The sequence below is a fragment of the Rhodnius prolixus genome, unplaced genomic scaffold (genome assembly GCF_049639745.1).
Source record: "Rhodnius prolixus isolate KJV_2025 unplaced genomic scaffold, Rpr scaffold_5, whole genome shotgun sequence".
Taxonomy (NCBI): Eukaryota; Metazoa; Arthropoda; class Insecta; order Hemiptera; family Reduviidae; genus Rhodnius; species Rhodnius prolixus.
This window is the reverse complement of record NW_027411624.1, coordinates 35219979-35241994: the sequence shown is the minus strand read 5'-3', so window position 1 is coordinate 35241994 and position 22016 is coordinate 35219979. Positions and strand designations below refer to the sequence as shown.

General features: G+C 33.3%; 1 protein-coding gene across 8 annotated transcripts in view; it reads left to right on the top strand.

The window, feature by feature from the left end:
* Positions 1-22016, top strand: part of exp (expansion) — a 384871-nt gene that overhangs the window by 334503 nt on the left and 28352 nt on the right. For all 8 annotated transcript variants that reach the window (XM_074137378.1, XM_074137377.1, XM_074137374.1 and 5 more), the window contains 2 exons: positions 1439-1596; positions 21445-21517. In XM_074137378.1, coding sequence (XP_073993479.1) covers positions 1439-1596; positions 21445-21517 — 231 coding nt within the window. The remainder of the gene's footprint in view (positions 1-1438; positions 1597-21444; positions 21518-22016) is intronic.

Below are 22016 nucleotides of genomic sequence, written 5' to 3'. Positions count from 1 at the left end.
CTTGCCATCAATCATCAAACCCAGATACTTGGCAGTGCTCTTCGAGGTCACAACTTCTTCCCCAACATGCCATGATATGCTCGTGGGGATCCTCTTTTTGGTCAGGAGCACAATCTCTGTTTTGGACAGTGCTAACGATAGTCCATGCTCCGTCATCCATCGATTGACGATACGCATCACCCTACTCAATTTTAGTTGGGCTTTCTCGACATCACGTGCGGCAACAAGTGCTGCCACGTCGTCTGCGTATCCAACCAAAACTGTCTCTTCTGGCATTTCCTGTCTGAGCAGGCTATCATACGCCACATTCCAGAGATCCGGCCCCAGGATCGATCCCTGCGCTGCACCTGCCGTAACTGCGGATGCTCTTGGCCCTCTCGAGGTCTGGTAAATAACTGTTCGGTTCCGCAGGTAATCACTTATTACTCGCAGAAGGTACTTCGGGACTTGAAACGTTTCCTCCAGCGCTCTCAGCACATCTACCCAACTAATTGAGTTGAAGGCGTTTTTTACGTCAAGCGTGACCAGAAGGACCACCCGACGAGAATGATGATTGTGATCCTCCGCCCTGCGTACCGCCTCAATTACTTCTTGGACCGCGCCTACTGTGGAGCGCCCAGACCTGAAACCATATTGTCTCGGCGATAGGTCTCCTGCCGCTTGCACCGCCAACACTAGTCTTTCCCTGAGGAGCTTCTCGTATAATTTGCCCGCTGTATCCAACATACATAGAGGCCGGAAGGACGACGGAAGTTCCGGTTCCCCCTTTCCCTTGCTAATGAGGACCAGCCGCGCTATCTTCCAACGGGTACTAAAAACCCCAGCTTTCAGGCAGGCATTATACATTCTCAGTAACAGACCAGGACTCTGCATTGCGACCAACTTAAGCACCTCATTAGGGATGCCGTCTGGGCCGGGCGCTTTCTTGCTTTTGAGAGAGCATACGGCTTTCTCAAGGTCCCTGTTGGTGAAAAGATGAAAATCCCCTACATCACCAAAGTCCCTATCACTCCGAACTGGGTGGGAGAATATGTATATATAATAATAACTATAACTATAATAATGAAAGAATATATAAATAATGTAAATAGTATAAAAATAATAATATTGAAGAAATATACATTAGGATAGATAAATATTTTGTGTGTGTGAGTTGGTCACATTGTAAAATATAAACAGATGGAAGGTAATGAAGATAGTGCTCTGAAACCTTCCAAAAGTTGTAGCACACCCTGATAATCAATCAACAATGCTAATCAAGTGTATTTGTTCTTTTATGGTTTAGAACTTAGCAATAACATTAAGAATCCTCAAACATCCCCAATAATTGGTTACTTTTTTCTATTTAGGCTGAAAAGTTTTTAACAAAGTTCTTTCCTAAAAATAAAAACTTAGCATAGATTAGAAACAAATTTAATTTTAATTTCTTTTGTTACAGGATCATATTCAAGAAGTACTGGACAAATGGACCCAAATTGACGATGAAATCTGGGCCAAAGTTATAGTTTTAGAAAAAAATCGTAGAGTTGCCAAAGCGTATGCTAGAGCTCCAGTATTAACTATAAATGGTTCTGATGAAGGATTCGATGGTTTCAGGTTAGTGTTTCTTAATTATTAATGCGTTAAGTTGTTGGTCAATGGATTTGTATGTTCTCCTTCTAATGTGCAAGTTTTTTTTCCGGTTGTAATTTTTACTGTACCCTTTATAATTTTGTACGAAATTGTTCCAAATTACCTGCAAACAGAAGCTTTTTTTTTTTCTTATTACTTTTGTACAAGATCCTACACTCCTAAGTCGTCAATTTACATCTTTCAATATGAACTTCTACGCTTCCCTATTCATTCGGCTATCCCAAGCTAATTCCATTTCCTCGTTGTCAGTCACCGTGGCATTTAATCTTAAAACCTTCTTGTTTTCACTTCAAGTCACCACTAGAAATTCATCGGTCCTCCAGATTACTGAAAAGGTTGTTTTCTCCTCAATACTTTCATTTTTTACTCTCTCAGAGAACCTTGTGTCGATCTCCTCTAACCACCTCATCCTTTTTTTGCTCTTAATTTTCTAATAATACGATTATTTATCTATTGTTAGTCATTCTTACTTCCTTACAATTCTAGTATAATAAATTTCTGAAATTGAGGTTTCTCTAAAAATACTTAATATAATTACGAAGTACATAATATATTCGATAGTTTTAAAATAAATAAATAAATAAGGCTTTTTTAAATGGCTTCCGTAGAACTGAAGTCAGTTTGCTTAAACTTCTCTCTAAAGTGCTAGTATGGTAGGTTGTACAGATGTAATACCTGTAAAGTTGAACAAATGGTATTTTAAAAAATAGATTCCTGACTTTGTGGGAAAACTACCACAAATTTTCCCTACGAAAAGCTTTTCTCCAAAGCTTACGATCATGCCAGCCAATATTAACCATCTCCGAGTTCGTACCTTCTTGATTGCATTTCTTTCTATTTATTTGGGGTGTACATTTTCTGCTCCATCTGCCCAGGCCAATCCTCCTAAGTGAGTCTATGTCACTTCAACTTTTTCACCCGTATTCACTTTTCCATTGTTTCCATCTCATTCCCATTTTTAATTCTATGCCTTCGCATTTTTAGTATAAAACTCCTCGATTTCTACAATATTTACGTTTGTAATACACTTTTGGGTTACAGCTCAACTCACCAAAAGCTACTCTTGCAGAGCGTTGAAAAGTTTCTCTTTATTTCCCTACTCTACTAGATGTAATGTTCGTATTACTTTCCTATCTTGTGTGAACTTCTTATCAGCACTTCCTCATCATTTCTCGTCATTGCCGTATACTTCGTTTTTATTTCAGTATCTATCTTGATGTACCCCAGCATGTGAAAGAACTTTTCTTACTTCCTCACCGTCAAACCAGCACCTATAACCTCAGTTCTGGCCATCTGATTGTCAGCAAAACAATTTGGATTTAATCTGAGGATTAGGCTTGTGATTCTAAGACCCTGAGCGCAAAAGAGTAGAACGGTGGAAGCCTTCAAAATTGTCTCTTCTTTTTTATGTAATAGGTAATTTAGCACGTATTTGGAAAAACTTAATCGATTTAGAATAACTTCTTGCAATAAAAAATTTTTGAAAAAAAAACTAATTGCTTACTAGAGTTCATTTCTTTGCTAATGACAATCGTTCCATCAACAACTATTAGAAAGTTTTTATCAGTTCGTTCACGTCACTCATCGAGGGACTGTAATCACCTTAAATGAATGACAGTTAAAGATATGATTAAGGAAGTAATGTCTTTGCACTTAGATAACTGCAAAACTTCTGTACGCATAACTGCAGCTACTTTTAGCGAAATAAACGTTTAATATCTCTCGCATATAGAGTTCCGTGAATTAATTTATATTTTTTTAATGTTCCTATATGATTTCCAAGCGAGCCTTGACATTTCTGTAGAATAATTTACATTTAAAAAAAATTACTTAGTAGGTTATGTATTTAATTAGATAAGGAAAGTAATAATTAGTGTTCAAAAAGCATTTTTACCTTTTTTTTACTAATTACTTCATTTTATTTTACTTCCGTTATGTAAGTATATATTCTGCTTGAAGTTTTGCGGAAAAATTACTTTTCTTATCTTCCACTGGCTCTCTTTAAAAAAAAAAAATGGAATTCCGTGTCTGGACGGCGCACACGAGCGACCGTCTAGAAAATTACCCGAGAAGCAGACGGACAAATGGAAAGTAAAAAATATTTTATGCAAGACAGAATATAAAAGGGGTAACTCATTTTAATGGCAAACTGGGCCAGTAAACAAAATAGAAAGTGCATCATCGCTAAGTTTTTTTGTGTTAAGTAACTGATCCATCCAAAATCAGGAAGTGTGGCGATCGTTAATTTTTCCACCTTAAATACAGGTATTTGATGTTAGCCGGAATTTGGAACAAAAAAAATTCATTACAAGGTAACTAAATGTAGTCATTACAAATAGATAAACTTAAGATAGTAGGATGAAAAAATATCAGTCGTGATACATTTATTCTGCTGAGCTTTCTGACCTAGGGACTAGGTCGGACAGACAATACAGAAGACACACCAACCCTGTAATGTAAAATATTACTTTGTAAAACTAGCCCTGAAGATGACCTAGTCCCTAGGTCAGAAAGCTCGGCAGAATAAGTGTATCACGACTAAAATGGCAATTATTTTTTCATCCTATTATAAAAATAATGAACAGCAACTTAAGATAGTAGTCATTTCAGCACTTATTGAGTGTTATTCAAGATTTTCACTATTAAGTCGACCATATTTTGTTTTCTTATCCTGCATTTCATTTAGAAGTTACCAGATAGTTTCATTTCAGTTACACCCATCTTGCGCATATTTCTAATTCTAACAATGGTGTTAGCGGATAATATTTGATCCAACAATGATAGATTCAATTCTTTTTTTATAAATTCAATTAGATTATGTAGGTTGATTGTTTATATTAGACACCTGGTCTAATTAATTAGCAGGGACAGAATAAAAAATTAACATTGATCGTAGATCGAAAATTAATTTCAGGAAAAAGTGCCTAGTCATAAATTTAATCAGATCTATTGTTTCTATTATTGTCTTCTATAAATAAATGAATTTAAATATTACAATTTGTAATGATATGAATTCCTTAGCAACGGTTAAAAAAATAATAATAAACTTTCTGCTTGTCATTGTCTTATAGTAAAAAACAAAACGCTGGTTTACTTCTTATCTTTTTGTGATAATAATGCTGTTTTGATAATCAGCAGGATATTAATCTGCTATAACAACCTTTCATGCACGCTAACTAGAAAGCCCTTTTCAAAAAAAAAAAAAATATTGCTTGTCACTTTGCTTTCATTCGAATTGTTTATTAGAAAGTAACACACGGCCATCTATGGAATACTGCTAATAGTGACTGCTGTTCATCAGTTGCAGTCAGTCTGCAGTTAGGTCTTCTATCGAAATTCCTATAATTTCTTCTTTTTTTTTTTTAGTTTCACATGTAGTAAATCGTTACTGTTATAGTAATAAGTTATAGTTACTGTTACAGTAAAATAAGTGTAGTAATTTTTTATATTTACAACTAGAATTACTTTGTTTCTCTAAAAGCGAGATGACCTTATTTTTATTGAAACAGCTGGTAGAGTAATTTAGCCCTATTGTGGCCAAGGTCGTTCTCACACAATGGACACCTGATACTTCGCCAAAAGTCTCAGCTTACACTGGAAGTTACACAGTCTTGGCTGTTACACTTATAGGCTTGCCTCTTTCCTTGAACAGAGTAAAGACTATTCATTACTTTTTATTATTAATGCACATTTTTAGGTTAATGAAGTTTTAACCAATCGATTCAGTGAAGTAAACACTTAAGGTTGATTGGCCTTATTATTGGTTCAGATATCTGATTTTGAAGTTCCAGCGTTTTTTTTTTTGGTTATGCTGAGCATACATTTTTTAAGCGCTTACGTAAGTCCAATTGGTAAAAACTTATTTTTTGAGGGGGGGGATTAGGACAGTGGTTCCTAACCTTTTTTTCACCCCGTCTCTCTAAAGAAATTTCACTCGAACCTCACACCCTCTGAAATTTATATTTTGCTCAAGGATAAATGTAACAAAAAATAATCAAACACATGGAGTATATAACCTGGAATAGGGGATAAAATGGAAATTTCCTTTGAAAATTCGATACCCAAAATGTGACTCGATTGCAGTACTTCCAGGAAGTGAAACCGTTAACAAACAAGATTAACCTACAAGTCAAAGTTTCATTGAAAAAAATCGGTGAGTAACTATTTACTAATAATTGAAAAAAATCTATTCATTAAAGGGCCTCTTTTGTTTGTCCAAATTTTGACAAAAACCAAAAATTAAAAAGGATACCGAGGCCATATCAAATTTGAACTATATAAAATTTCTGCTTTTCAGTGAGACAGTACGAGCATCCAGAACTTTGTGCAAAAAAAAATTACTTTTTCGTGTTCAGCAGATGCTCAAAAGGAGCATTTCTTATGAGAATTGAAAATTTGCACGATCACAATACTTCCGTTTACTAGTTGTAGTAAGAGGAAGTTTAAAATGTTTTCAAAAGTCTATAAAAACTCGAGTTAAAATTTAAAAAAAAAAAAAACTTGCATAATCAACCGCACTTAAGTTATTTATAAACGTGGCTAATTCTAACCAATTTAATTTTTAAAGCTATTAGATAATTATATGCACATAGGTATCCACAAAATACCTTAGAATCATCACATAGTATAGAAGGATTCCTAGTAAATTTTTATTAGCACAAGGTTAGAGACCTAAACGTGGTGCGTAAGGTTTATTGGATAAAAAGAGAAGATCTCTCTTTGAAGATCATGCACTAGATAGAGCCTTAAGATAGGCGATTAATTCGCAAAGAAGGAGGCAAACAAAAAAAAAGATTAGAAATTAATGAAAAACAAACATAATAATAAGAAAATACAAAAGAACAAAGACATGATAAAATTGAAGATCCTAAACTCCGCTAAAAAAAAGAAAGAAAAAAGTATATATACAACTTGGCAGTGTATGTACAATAGCGGTCATAACCTTTTCAGATTTATTACAGCTGATTGTTTAACTAATTACGTGATATCTGATTTATCGCTGGAGGCTAGTCAATTATGGAAAGTTAAAATAAAAGTTTAAACAAAACAAAAAAGTTGAGTATTTTACAAGGAGGCAGACAAACTTCTACGTTGAACCATCTTTATTAGTAATAAATTTTGCTGCGTTTGAAGAGTAAATTCTCGAAAGTTAATCCAGTGAGAGATTGATTTAAGTTCGTGCCCAATTTGGCCGTGAAGAAATTCTTTCTAGTAAAAATAGTGCAAATTTGTAGTTCTTTTGTTGAATAACTTTCGTCAGACTAAATGAAATTCTGATTAAAATCACGTTGATGAGTGAAGCTGAACTAGTGATGCATGGATGGATTTATCGAATGGCCTTTAACATCTCAAAGAACAGAAAAAAGATAAACTACTTTGGATTACAGCATATAACAAATTATTTCTTTTACAAATATATATTATATATATATATTGTGATCACACAAGTCTTTTTATTTGACAAAAAATGAGTTCCTAACTTACATTACGATCGCAATCACTAAAAAATAGCTCTGGCCCCAATGTCCTCTCTTCTTGGCGTGTTTAAATTTAAATTAATAATAATCAAATCTTAGGGAAAATTCACATGACGATTAACGTCCATAAAGCTAAAACAATTGAGATTAGCCGTTGCAGAGATGGACCGCTAAATGTTAACATCAGGAATTTTAAGTTGGAGCAAGTCGCTGATTTTAAATATTTGGGAGTAAGTATTAATGAACAAGGCCGTATCCAGGGTGAAATTAACGGAAGATTGGCTGTGGCAGGTAGAATGTTCAATCCCTTAAGAAAGGATTTATTACTAAAAGGGCACGAAAATAATGGTATTTAAAAATCCCAATTTTAAACCTACGGCAGCGAATCGTGGGCTCTAACTTCCAAATACAGCAGTCAGGTACAGGCAGCCGAAATGCGTTTCCTCCGAAAAATAGAGGGAAAGACGAGGAGAGATAGAATAAAAAATTCTACTATAAGGTCTAATCTCGATGTCAGGCCGGTGGAAGAGCTGCTGAGAGAACATGGCTAAGATGGTTTGGACACATGATGAGGATGGACGCAAGCCGTATAGCACGACTTTGTTATGAGGCTAAGATGCAGGGTCAAAGAGGCATTGGCAGACCGCGCACAACATGGGAAGGGATGGTGAGAGAGGATTTCAGAAAGAGGAACTTGGATTGGAGAAGAAGGAGAAGTTTGACTGAGGATAGGGATAGTTGGAAAGTTTTAGTGAAGACACCTCGACATTGAAAGGTAAACGAGGAATGATTAAGAAAAAGAAGAATAATCAAATCATAAATTTTACAAACAGTGGGCTTAAAAAAAATGATGAGTAAATTGTAAAGCATGGGTAGGTAATATTGGCTCAAATTATTTAAATGAATTTAAACAATAATCACTATGCAGACAATATTTAAACCAGGGGTTCTTCAACCTTTTTTCCACTTTTAGGAACCCTTGGAACTCATGGTGGTAGTAGTAGTAATCGCCTATTTTTTCTGGCGGGGCTAAACCCCTTAACGTGCACGCTCGAGTTAACTCGAGCGCGCTAAATTAGCCAAACTGTGCACACTCGAGATAATTCGAGCGGCGTTGTACTTTATGCTGCTATAATTTTTCACACTCGAATATAATCGAGAATTGAAAATAATGTGAAAGCAAAGAAAAACAATCGTTTTATTGATATTTATCATTTACATGGGATTGCAAGCTATAACACTTACTTAATCGTATAAAATATAGCGGTTTTTTCAAAAATTCTGTGCATTAAGGGGTTAACGTCGCAACTGCCAATTAGGTGTCGTGGAAGGAGGCGACTAGCAAACATACTTTACTGTAAATTTATTTTATTAACCATTAAATAAAATCCAAGGCCCAGAGACCGGGGATCGAACCCAGTACCACAATGCATATTAGCTTCGCAGGTCTCGCCTCTAACCGCTCGGCTACCGTGGCGCCTAGAGCTCATGGTTTTCTTGAAGGAATCTCATGTTTAAAAGACAATGAATAGTGAGGCAGCGAATCAGGTTTTATTTTATTTATTTTATGAATAATTAACTTTTAAATAATGGGTCTTGATTGGTGTATTTGAAGCACGTGGCTTTTACCGAATTCAAGATTTTATTTCATCCATAAAACATTTATTTATATCTATTTTAACAATCAATTACCTTTTTTATATCCAATATTGTAATTTTTACTTTAATATTATATTAATCTAATATTTTAATAAGACAATCCTCCACCCCGTTCCTACATGAAAAATTCCTTGTATAGATGATTTCCATTTTAAGTGTGCCTTGGCTGAGCAAATACTTATCACTTACGGAACCCCTGTTAACGATCTAGGGAACCCTAGGTTTCTGCAGAACCCAGGTAGAAGTCCTTTGATTTAAACAATAATTAATGTTAATTTTGTAGCATTAATTTTTAATTTTCCAAATTAACTTTAAATTATGCCCCTGTGGGGATTTATTTTTTTGTAACAAAAATAAGTGAAGATATATCATTGAAAAAAAAAGAGGCCCTATCTGTGAGCTAAAATATTAAATGTAAAAAATGCAAATGTAAAACTTAAAACGAGTTCACTGTTTTTCTTTCTGCCGAACCAAAGCATTAAGTGAAAACGTTGAAATTAACCGTTCAATATTAAACCGGTTCCAATTTTTTTTACGTCATAAATTTCCAAAGTAAAGGTCAAATTTTATTTGGTTGTTTATTTTTCTGGTAACTTTTGCTCTTAAATTTATACAAGGAGAAATGATCGCTCGGGGTTATTGTTAAAGCCTTGTTCAAACATTCGAAATAACTTTCTGTAATTCTCAAATTACAGATTATACATTTTCTTTAAACAAGAATTTTTTTAATTAAAAAAAAATATCAATTACCTAGTACGCCCTCCATTCTGCAACTCCGATACATACCGTCTTAAGAATTGGTAAAATTAATGCTTTATACTAACTTCATATATTTTTAAATTGTCTTCAATACTCTCTCTGCTTACAGAAGATATTCCTTAAATATTAAGAACTTTCATTTTTTCTCTGGTATTTTTCGTTTTAAAGTAGATATTGTTTGCCCTAATAAATACTTTTAAAAGTCTTTTTAATTTCATATTACATTACGAGGGTCGTTTGAAAAGTCCGTGCAAAGTCAGAGAGATAGCACCACTGCCGCGTATCGAGGTAATGTTTAGTTAGTAGCATCTCTTGGAAGAAATCACACAAGTTTCAGCCAGATCGGTCTATTTCTTTGTGTTTGGCATTCGTTTGAATCGAGGAAGTCGAGTGATTTTCAAAAAATGGACGAAAAAGAATTTCGTGTGTTGATTAAACACTACTTTATGAAAGGCAAAACGCCTCAGGAGACTAAAGAGAAGCTTGATAAACATTATGGTGACTCTGAACCTTCGATTAGAACAGTTTATAAGTGGTTTCAAAATTTTCGGAGTGGCCATATGGGCACAAGTGACGCTGAACGTTCTGGACGCCCTGTTGAGGTTACTACTCCAGAAATCATTGATAAAATCCATGATATGGTGATGGATGACTGAAGAGTGAAGGTGCGTGAGATTGCTAGTGCTGTGGGCATCTCGAATGAACGGGTACATAATATTTTGCATCAACATTTGGACATGACAAAGCTATCCGCAAGATGGGTGCCGCGATTGCTCACGCTTGACCAAAAACGAAATCGTGTGAAGTGTTGCAAGGACGGTTTGCAGCTGTTCCAGAAGAATCCGCAGGACTTTAAGCGTCGTTTCGTCACTGTGGATGAAACATGGATACATCACTACACTCCTGAGACCAAAGAACAATCTAAACAATGGGTTACCAAGGGGGAATCTGCGCCAAAAAAGGCGAAGACCGTTCCTTCGGCCGGAAAGATTATGGCGACTGTCTTTTGGGATTCGCAAGGAATAATCCTCATCGACTATCTGGAAAAGGGTAAAACTATTACAGGTGCATATTATTCATCGTTATTGGACCTTTTGAAAACCGAGCTGCAAGAAAAACGCCCACGATTGGCCCACAAAAAAGTTCTTTTCCATCACGACAACGCACCAGCTCACACCTCAGCAGTTGTGGTCGCAAAATTAATGGAAATAGGGTTCCAACTCGTTTCACATCCCCCCTATTCTCCAGACTTGGCTCCCTCGGACTACTATTTGTTCCCCAATATGAAGAAATGGCTGGCGGGAAAAAGATTTTATTCAAACGAGGAGGTGATTGCAGAAACGAATGGCTATTTTTCAGACTTGGACAAATCCTATTATTCGGAAGGGATCAACAAACTAGAGCAGCGTTGGACGAAGTGTATAAGCCTAAAAGGAGACTATGTTGAAAAATAAAAAAGGTTTTCCCCAAAAAATTAAGTAGTTTTTATTTTTGCACGGACTTTTCAAACGACCCTCGTACTTTATAAATTTGTAAATCAAATTTCATTTTAATAGGAGTTTATTGTTTTTAGTTAGGCCACATTCATTCCCAGTTAGTACTCTTATTTGTTATTCCACTTGGGAAACTTGAGCACCACAAATTTGTAGCAAAACAAAAAGAAAAAAATAGAACAGAGAATTGTGGACATAGTTATACAATTTCAGTGAAAGTATGATAAATGTTAACCATATCGGGTTATAATGATATAATATTCTAGTCAGGTCATTATTCAACTTGTGACCTATTTTTATATCAATATTTCTTATTTTGTGAACTAGTTATTGTGTGGTTTGGTTGAAAAATGTAAAAAAAAAAAATGCCTAATTGTAGGCAGAAATGCCTATTTTGTTTAGTAATAAATTGATCCGATGGATATTAGATCATACTCTTTCCGAAGTATAATTTTTGCCCTTAGAGCTTCTGGCTAGGACGTCAAGTTTATGTAGTTTTGGATCTTCTTTTGCCCTGTCAATTTCCTTGAGGGTGGTTCTTATTTCTTCAAAAATTCAAAATGGTTAACTGACTTCTCTCATAGTTTAACATCGATTAGAGTATCTCAACCTCTACATCGATTAGAGTATAGGAAATTAGTCGTTCATCTTCTCGCTTAGGTTTACTTTTACTGGTATCATGAGCTATACTCGTATTTTGGCAATTTTCGTTCATTTTTATCGGGTCTTTTCTCTATCATAAAGTAAGAATATGATGCATCTATTTCATCATTCTTTCGAACTGAATGTAAAATAAAAATCATTTTATTCCGGTGCAAAAATCAACATTCGAAAATATACCTAAATTGTCAGTAATAGCTGTACCGTGGCTGTGAACTACAGTGGAATTATTCTTTTATTAACATTAAACCATTAATTACATTGAAAGATTTACTAAATTAAACTCTGTTCTTAAGCCTTTATTTTTAAGTATAAATTCCCCTAAAAGATGTCCTTTATTTATGATTATCAGTCACAAACTTCCAATTTATTATTTATCCTACAAGCCTTGCGAAAATTTAAGATATAAGTAAGTAATGTAAAGTAATCGCCTATTTTTTCAGGCGGGGCTTAACGTCCAACTACCAATTAGGTGCCGTGGACAGAGGCGACTAGCAAACATACTTTACTGTAAATTTCTTTATATTAACCATTAAATAAAATCCAAGGCCCAGAGACCGGGGATCGAACCCAGTACCAACAATACATATTAGCTTCGCAGGTCTCGCCTCTAACCGCTCGGCTACCGTGGCGCCTAAGTTTAAGATATATTTCAATAAAATTTTCTTCTACTTATATGGTACCTTCTGATTCTGTAAGTTACGCAATCTATTTATTTTATTGCAGAAAATATGCTAATGAATTGAGATATGTTAACAATTAAAAGTATTTAATGTTATAAATAGTGGAATAAATAAGTTCAGATTAGATTAAGTATGCTAATAGGTTCTAAATAAACAAAGAATCAAGATAGGCCATTTAGTAAAGTGTATTCCTCCAGATAAGTACAAATACACAACAGCTTAACAGTTCATTAATGTGATGTAACAAGAATGAGAAGTTAAGTGTATTGAATAGTTTTCACTGTATAAGCCCTTTTATTGTCTAGTAGGCATAACAATTAGCCACCAGTTAGTAAGTACATGTTAACTGTTTAACTAAAAATAATAAAATAAAATTAGAAAGATAAAAGATGGCTACTAAGAGAGAAAAATAAGAAAGTTTAGAAGTAGAACCTAAAGGATAATAAAATAAATTCCAAAGTGTAGCTCGGCTATTGTCCGATAGATGGCAATAAAGTCTGCACCATCTTTATTGCATTTCACCTACATTCTAAGGAGGATGTTCTATACTTTTCTTATTTCTACTTTTTATCCTGGCTTTATATTAGACTTGTGCACTGCATTCTTATTGTTCTGTACAGCCCAAAAATATTTCATGCGCACTTGTATTATGCTCTTATTTTCTTTCCTATTTAGTATAATAGTCTGGCTGTGCTTTATTACCTTGAATTGTTATTAGATTGTGGTTGGGTTTTGCATAAACGAGTAGCATCTTTTTATTTCTTTCTCAGGGCTGTATGTTCAAAAAGTAAAGTGGGCTAACCACCTTCTCCTCAGGAATCTTGGCGATCATTTACACCGAAAATCCAATACATATGAACTAAAACGCACTCTTTCCTTTTACCTTCCACACTAATACTGTATCCGCAGCGCCCTCTATTCCACTTTTACCCTGATAACCTATCAGTCCTCATTGGATTTCTCATATCTTTTCATATTTTGCTCTATATCCGTGGAGAACCACGAATCACCCTACCACAGAGTTCTATCCTGATTAACGATTGGCCAGCTTAAACTAATTCCAGACAGTATTGGATAACTATTACCTGGAAGGTAATTTCTATCTAATAACTGAATTGAACTAAAACCTACGAATCATAGTTAAACTTCATTTCATCCCACATTCAAGCAATCAATTACATCCGTTTCAGACCACACTCCTCTTATCTTACAAAAAAACCTTTACTACCTCACTAATACTACACTGAAACCATGACTAAATCTAAAAATAAGAATTTGTATTTAATCCATTCACATCTCAGACTGTAAATTACTTCCATTCAGTACAATCACTGAACTATTTATAATTCCTGCATGACAAGCGACGCCTCAATGCATCAATATTAAGAAATTCAAAGTGGCATTGATCTTGAAACTAGCATTTCAATGTTGTGTAATATTGTAATATCTATACTACGATGTACAATTTAACATGTTAAAGGTCCAAAGTTATCAGAAAATTGGTTAGTGAACAGGTTTTTATTTGCACAGCTGTCAGGTTATTTGCTTCAATTTGTTCTGATTTTACAATGGTTGAAATTGTTTCATCTTACTCAAATTAAGAATGAACAGTACAGTTTATTTTATTTTTAAACTTACGCATTGCTTAGCACCATTTTGTGCTAGATTTTCATTGCCTAATATGGAACATACGATGAATTAGAGGAACACTTAATTGTGCAATGTAGAAAATAAAATTTCAACGAAGTCTATCCAATTTTGAACTCCTTCATTTAGATTTTTTTATAAATAATAAAGATAACTTAATCTCTCATCTTTTCTTAATTATGTTTCTTCTTCAAATCTGGTAATTTATCATTGTAGTACGCAAGGCTTTTGTGTTTTAAATGCTCTAATAATTGTAACCGTCATTTTGATGACAATAAGGTAATTTGCTGATATTTAGGTGTGCTTTTTTTTCATCCAGCTTTCACTGATAACTTAATTGTTCTTTATTTTAGAAAAAAAAAAAAAATTGAAAGTGAGTTTGAAGAAGTTAAAATATTTCGGTGATGTGCTACCAGGGTGTCAAACTCAACATAATGTTTTGGAGAAAATTGGCCAATAATAAGTTTGTTCAAGTTTTTTCTGCGGTTGTTTTTAAAGATTTTGCATTAAACATCTTATAATAATATCTCATTGGCTGATAAATTTAGAAAAATAGCTTCTGTCTATGTACTTATTATCAATAAAATATCGTAAGAGATAATTAAATCATCTTCTTTAAGATGGACTGTCTGGTCCTTGGCCTCTTTAAACTACCATTCTCCACCAACTTTTCTCTCTATCCTTAACCAACCATCTTACACGAGGTTTTCTCATCTTCCTCGCTTTTCCTAGGTTACCAATAAATAGCTTAGTTTAGATTCAATTTTCTTCCATTTTTTCAAGATGTCCAATCCAAGCTTTAGTTAGACTCTAGGTCTTGATCTCTGAACTATTTACGAAGCTCCCTCCTATAGGGTGCAGGCTACTTCTGACAGGAATTAAATAGTATTGAGGAATAAGAAGTCAACGGATTCCAACTCCAAAAATGATTAGTTTTATACATCTATTTTTAAATATAAATGTATATAACAATAACGATAGTAAGTGTATGATGTACTATTTGTGCATACATATTAGAATAAGTTGTGTTTCATTTATCGCAATTAACTATTAACGAATTGACACTAAATTCTAACAATATTAGAAGCTGATAAATGCTCTATCCATTAAATGATTACTAAGAGACGGTTAAATTTGAATTAAATGAAAATTTGACTGTTATTTTTTATGAAGATAGCTGATGCATTCAATTACTACAGCGGAAATGATGAAATTAGGAAAGATACATAAGAATACAGACAACTTATAAAGAGGACAGTCACGAGTTGACCAAATTCTTTAAATGTTGCCAATGAACTTGAAGCAATGTCAATAAGATGATAGTATTTAATTTTTTCTTTCAACGTTCAATTTTGTTGCAAGTCTCGACTAGTATTATCTGTTTTGAGTTCGTGAATAAGTGAATTATTGTGTGTGATTGTCTATCTGGAATTATGTAACTACCATCATCTTATAAAACATCATCATTACTCACAAAATGAAATTATTTTATGAAGTTTCCTCGAATAAGCCTGTTCGATTTTCTTCATTTAAAGGCAGGCACTTTTGGGGTGACCAGCTAAAGCTACTTGGCCAAGTGCATCACCTCGTCCAATGCAGGATGCCCCCTAAAAGATACCCATCCATAGTTTTTCCACATTTAGTTCAGTCAATCATTGAGATTGCATTTTAAAAAATAACTAAAAACGGACAAATTCAATTAGCGTAATCAGTACTATTCTTTATTATCAGCTATTAGTTGTTACCTGATAAGTTTTCCAACAGATGGTTGGTGGCTACTGGCAGTGAGAGTGGCTACTAGGAAACGCAATGGACATCTAGAGTAAAGGAAAAAGATATGCTAGTCCTATTATCAAAGTATTTTAGTGCGCTCATTATTTACTTTCACAAGAAAAAATAACTTTGTATGACGGTAGTCAATTGTCTTTGTTGACGGTATCATAATTGCACTCCTATCCGTGTTTTCCTGAATTATATCTCAAATCCAGCGATCCGTAAAAGATTAAGGCGCATCCTTGTATGATGTAGAAAACAATTTTGTCTCACAATAGATACAGTTTTTATCAAACGTAGTTAGATAAATAAAAACAAACTTTGAACAATACTTTACCCAGCGAAATGATTGGAAGCGAAGTTTTGTCTTTTTATTTTCATATAGTTTCGACTTTCTTTTGAAACTTTCACTTCTCTTTGAATAGGCAGGCACATTGTTATAATTTTGAATGATAATGGAGATGAATGGCTATTATCAAAAACATTTTCGCTTCATATGTTCTTAATAGGATGCTAATAGTTCACGTAATCTGCATAAAGTTAGATGATTGTATTTAATTTTTAGCAAGATTTTCCTTCCGCTTTTTTAAGTTAACTATTTTCCTATCTTTAAGAAAGTAGCCTTTTGATTCTGTAGTACCGTTGCTTTCAATGAAAATTAACCTCTGCAGTGTCAACTTCAAGAATTGCCATAAAAATAACACCAAGATCAATATATCATATAATATAAAATATATTTAAAATTAAACTGTAACAAGTTTCATTCACGTAATATAAAATTGAAGAATTTCAAATATCTTCTCCTCTTGCTTCATAAGTTGTAAAATAATGAGTTCATTCAGCAAAACTATGAGGGCCAATCTGAGTTCAGCTGTGATATTCTTTGCACAAATCCATCTGTATTGTCCAGAAATATAGTTATACATAGTTTAGGGAAACGTGTCTTCTTGTTTGAAGAACAATCTGCTAGAGTTTACATCGAAACCCAAATAATTGATCCAGCTTTAACCACTTTGCCGGCCTTTGGTATTAATGTGAGAGTTGGTATTCGTTATTGGATGAGATACCTACAGAACGTTAAGATTCCTGAAGACCTTTAAAGTAGATTTTCTAATTATTATTCAGGAATTAGTCAAAATTTGTTGCATTCTCGTCTCACAAATAAAAATAACTACAGTTTAAAGCACAACCAAGACAACTTTAAAATTTTAACAGTAGATGCACTGGAATAAACAAATTAAACAGTAATTTTTCAATTCAACATAAAATTAACTTGGACGCACACCATTGCATGATAACCTACTCCATCAAAGAGGTCTGTCCTTAATTAATCGATAACCACCTTGTTTTAATTAATCGATTTGCTGGGTTGTCAATGTAATCATTGTCAATGTTTTATAATTAGGAAGTTACTGTGCTTTCTAGGGCATCTCTCAGATTCCTGGTTGTTTTACTTTATTGGGCATTGTGATTTTACGAGTTATCTCTGAGGATCATTTAAGTACTCTTACTAGACAGAAGGAAAAGCTACCTCCTTTGATCTCTAGCTGTTTGAGATGTGAGAAGATAAGGGCTAGGACTCAGGCCTAGATAGCTGTGTTGAAGAATTGATGGTGTTTTCCCATTTCCTACATGTTTGTTCAATATTGTGTTAAAAACCTTCTCATTAAAAGGTAATCTGTCTAATTGAGATCCAATTATGGCCGGCTTACTTTTCCTAACTCCCGTCTAAGCAGATTTTGTTTTTTTTTGTTTAATTAAGGCACATAATTATTTGAGGTCATAGTCGCCCAGAGCTTTTTCACTGTCCGTCACCGAACAGTGAGCCGCAAGAAGCTCCTAGGATCAGAAAATCTATGGGCCAGCAATGGGATCTCAGCGTCGGCCAGATTTTTCTTGTAAACTCGTTTCATGTACCCGTACAATGACTTTTTCTTTACATTGCTTACATTCTACACACATCAATTATAAGGTATTGTATGTATTATGTTAAGTTTTCCACTTGATAGAACTACCGTTTGTTTGGAATGAGCAGATCTGTCTAGAGTTGTAGAATCACAATTAAACCTTCGTACAAAGGGCAGCACATTGATTACACCACAGACTACAGAAGTGGTACAATTTAAATTAATGTAAATATTAATAAAACCCACGCTCGATACACACAAAATCGGTGTCTGTGTGAGAGAGAAGTATCCATTAAACCAAAATTTACGTTTACTTCTACATTGAATGAATATTTTCTATGCAAAAACAAATTCTGCGAGAATACAATTTGAAAGCAATTACAGCATTTAATTAAATCGAGAGGGGGAGTCCAGCAATAGTTAATTACAAATGAATTGAAGCTAAAAATGTTTCTAACAAGGAACGTGGAAGTAAATAGCACAAGGTCTCCTTGTAATTTGGGTGTGCCACATAATCATAGGCCCTCCTCTATTAACTTGACACTGCTTTGAATACAAAGACAATCTACTTCGCGTGTAAGGATCTAAATTACATCTATGTAGATTTTATTTTGTTTACAAAGGATACAATAATATTCATTTTATTGATTTAAAAGAAAAAGAATAATCCAAGTTTCTATTTTGAATTCACTTACTTATAAATGATCAAACTTTTTAGGATTTTATAAAAACAGGTGATCTAGCAATCCATTTATTCTAAGATCTCAGGAGTAAATGCTTACAAATAGGTGTTAGTTCTTTGTATTTGGTTTTGAAGTAGTTAGCTAGAACTATTTTAGTAATTATAACCGGCCATAAAACCAAAACTATTAGAAATGTAATTATTTTGAAGACGGTGTTAATAAAGCAGAACTGTAACTAATAAGTGGGAAATTCAGTCAAGCAAGGATTTCTTTTTAGAAAAATCTAATTTTCCTTTTTGTTATTTAATTCAATTATTTCATTTATTTATTATTTTTTTTGGTAAATTTAATCTGCGTTAAGCTTTGATAAAAAGTTTCATTTCATTAACTGCGCTTTATCAACATATTTTATTTTTATTCACTATCTGGTTATCCTTGGCTAACGGTGTCCAATTCGGGAACGTGATCCAGTCCATACTCGTGCCGTCTGGGAGGTGGACTACTCTCTCCCCTCCAAGTCTGGATATTTACATTGGTACACACACCTGTCTGACCAGCTAATATTGAAAGTGAAACTTCCTTTTGATTTTTGCATTCATTTTTATCTGTTACTACTAAATTGCATTGTTTTTCCAGAATTTGGTATCAATACTTGCACGATTTTTATCTACACCATTGACCTGTCGAGTGCAATTTTCCGATGCTATTAAATTTTGGATGGGAGCATTTAAGAAGAGATTTTTTTTTTCATTATTCAACTCAAGTCAAATGTAATAAGCAGCCTGTATTGTAATTTATTTAGAGGACAATTGTTTTTGCTATTCTACCTCCGTGATCAAGAACAAAACCAAATATTTCTATATTTTAAAGAGAAACCAAATGCTTTATTGTTGCTTCAATTACGTGTGCAAAACAAAATAAGGTGTAGGACAAAATAGAAGTAGCATTCCAATTCTATAAATGAGAAAATACTAACAAAAAAATAAATTACTAAAGGTAGATAGAAATTATAAATGAACCATGAGTGCAATTAAGTTAAGAAATAGTTTAAATATCTAAGGTAATTATTATGACTGTCTTCTAAGAGGGGAGAGAGATGGAGAATACCTAATAATTAAAAAGCAAATTTCGAAGTAAATGTCCATTAGTGAAACATTAAATTAATCTGTCATCGAATCTATGAAAGACATCGTTTAATAGTTAAGTGTTGAAAGAGCAGCTTGGATAGGTTTCACAGGGTTCTGAGATGATTAAGAGCTGAACAGTGATTGACAATATGGTCCAAGATTTCTGGCACATCTTAGCATAATCGGTATTTATTTCATTTTTTTTTTTTTTTTTTCTTAACCCATTAAAAATGAAGTAAGTGACTGTTCCTCACTTTTGCCTTACTCTTTGAACTCAATTCTGGCAGTAAAAATAGTTTATTCTGGCTTATGCAAAGCTCAGTGCGCCTACTACTTCTGAATAGTCACGACTAAGCAGCTGTCTAGCTATGTACAAATGTTGGTTAACTTCTAGGCTATGTGCTCCCACATAGGCAAGTAATAATTGTTTCCTAATTTCATTGTAGGCCATCCCATACTTAGGCCCTTCAACCTTGCATGATCAATATTTAAACCATTTTTAGAAATATACTGTTTTAATAATTTCATTGAAGTTTTTTAGCAAATGCATTTTGGCATGTGTGACCTTATTACTGTATTGCAGTAATGCAACATTGGGGTTCTGCGTGTGTCTTCCTACATTTAAGGACATAAAAACTTCTTCATTGTTTTTAATTACCGTTTCACTAGGCTAGACCATTAGATTTTGGACATATATATGCTAGATATAACATGAGTTTTGTTTCAATATGTCGTAAATTCTTTGCTGTTAAAGCAGACCATTCTAAAATTATCTTGCGTGGAAGATACTTTACCGTTGATTTTAAGTTATTAATTAGATTTTGGCATCATAGCCACCATGTAGCTATGCTATTTCTTTATATTTAGAATAATAATAGTCTACAGAAATTAGATAATTTTTAATTTTATAATAAAAAATCTACTTTTCCCCATTGTAAGTTAATTTCATGAAGTGCACCTATCTAATTTTCTCTACATTCTTCACAAGCTTCATAATTGTTTACCCTGTTTAATGCATTTCTTATTTTGAACTAATAGTCGTTCAATCAGACGTTTTTTTAGCCTTTTTATGTAACTCAAATACAACGGTCTTTTTAAAAAATGATAAACCTAATATTGATAGTAAAACTATATTCACAGTTTAATTGCGCCATTAGTTGGATGAACTAAAACACTATATTCTAAATCTAAGTACATCATCATCATTGTCAATATTATTTGTTTATATATGAGCAATAGCCTGTAATATAGTATGTATAATCATGCAATATTGATCAACTCATCAACATCATTATCAATTTTCAATATTCATCAATCAATTCCATCATTTAGGTAATTTTGGTCAAATCATGTTTAATTATGACTTCAACCTCAATTTAATTGTCAGTATCAAAGGATATTTGCGGTATTATAGGTCGAATAGGTTCCATTTACCTGCCCTATTACTAAATATTCACACTTCCCAAAGGAGTTCTGGATCCGCCGCTGGTTCAAACCTAAAGTCATCGAATACCTATTTTTTTTTCTAAAAGAAAAAAGTCTTTCTTATATTTATAGCTTTACATGTGTACAAGAATATTTGTGGGTTAACACTGTAAGTAGTGTATTGTATCCCAAATTGAGAACTAGAAAATTGTTCGCATTATATTTTATCACTTTTATTTATTTTTTAAATTGTTAGTCATTTACATAATAGTAGCAATATAATAATCTCATTTGAAAGGAGAATTTTATTCAATAATCAACCATTATTTTCCCTGAAAAACCTATTAAATTATAAAAAATTGTCGTATTTATGTATTTTTTTTTTCTTTCTTTATATAAAGGCTAACTCCTGCAGACGGCTATAAGCCATGCAATTTCCAAATTTTGTATTTTGTACTATTATTTGTTTATTTTAAAAATAAAGGATTAATTAATTAATTATAAAAAATTGTGTTTCAGGATCGGATTGTGCGGTTTCGATAATCCGATGAGAGACCAAAAAACAGAAGAAGTTAAGAAACATATAGGACACGTGAGTATTACATTTAAATTTATTTTCAATTATTTATCTTTTTGCCAATATTTTATTCATCTTTGTTCTGAGCAAATTTATAAGAAACTAGAGGTTTTTGATAAATGATTTGTCTCGTGAAGAGTAATATTAAGTCTTTAGGATGAAATATAGCGCAATAATGTTTTAAACATGAAACACTTCTTTTAGAATGTCCTACGAAAATAAAACGTCTTGTTCTCTTTACTGATGTACCTCTGTTTCCCTAAATATCGTCGACTTTATAATAATAATAATAATAATAATAAACGCTTTATTCATTTTACACTTTTTTGTATACATTATTTACAGTTTGAATTAAAGCAGAATAAGGCATGACTATTAGCCGTCTGCCAGGAGTTTGGTATTACTCTAGTATTACAAATTTAGAAATATTTATAAATTATGCTTTCTTTATTAAGAGTGTTTAGTAAGATTATTTATTATTAAAGATTAGGGATCATAATTAAATTGTTCAATT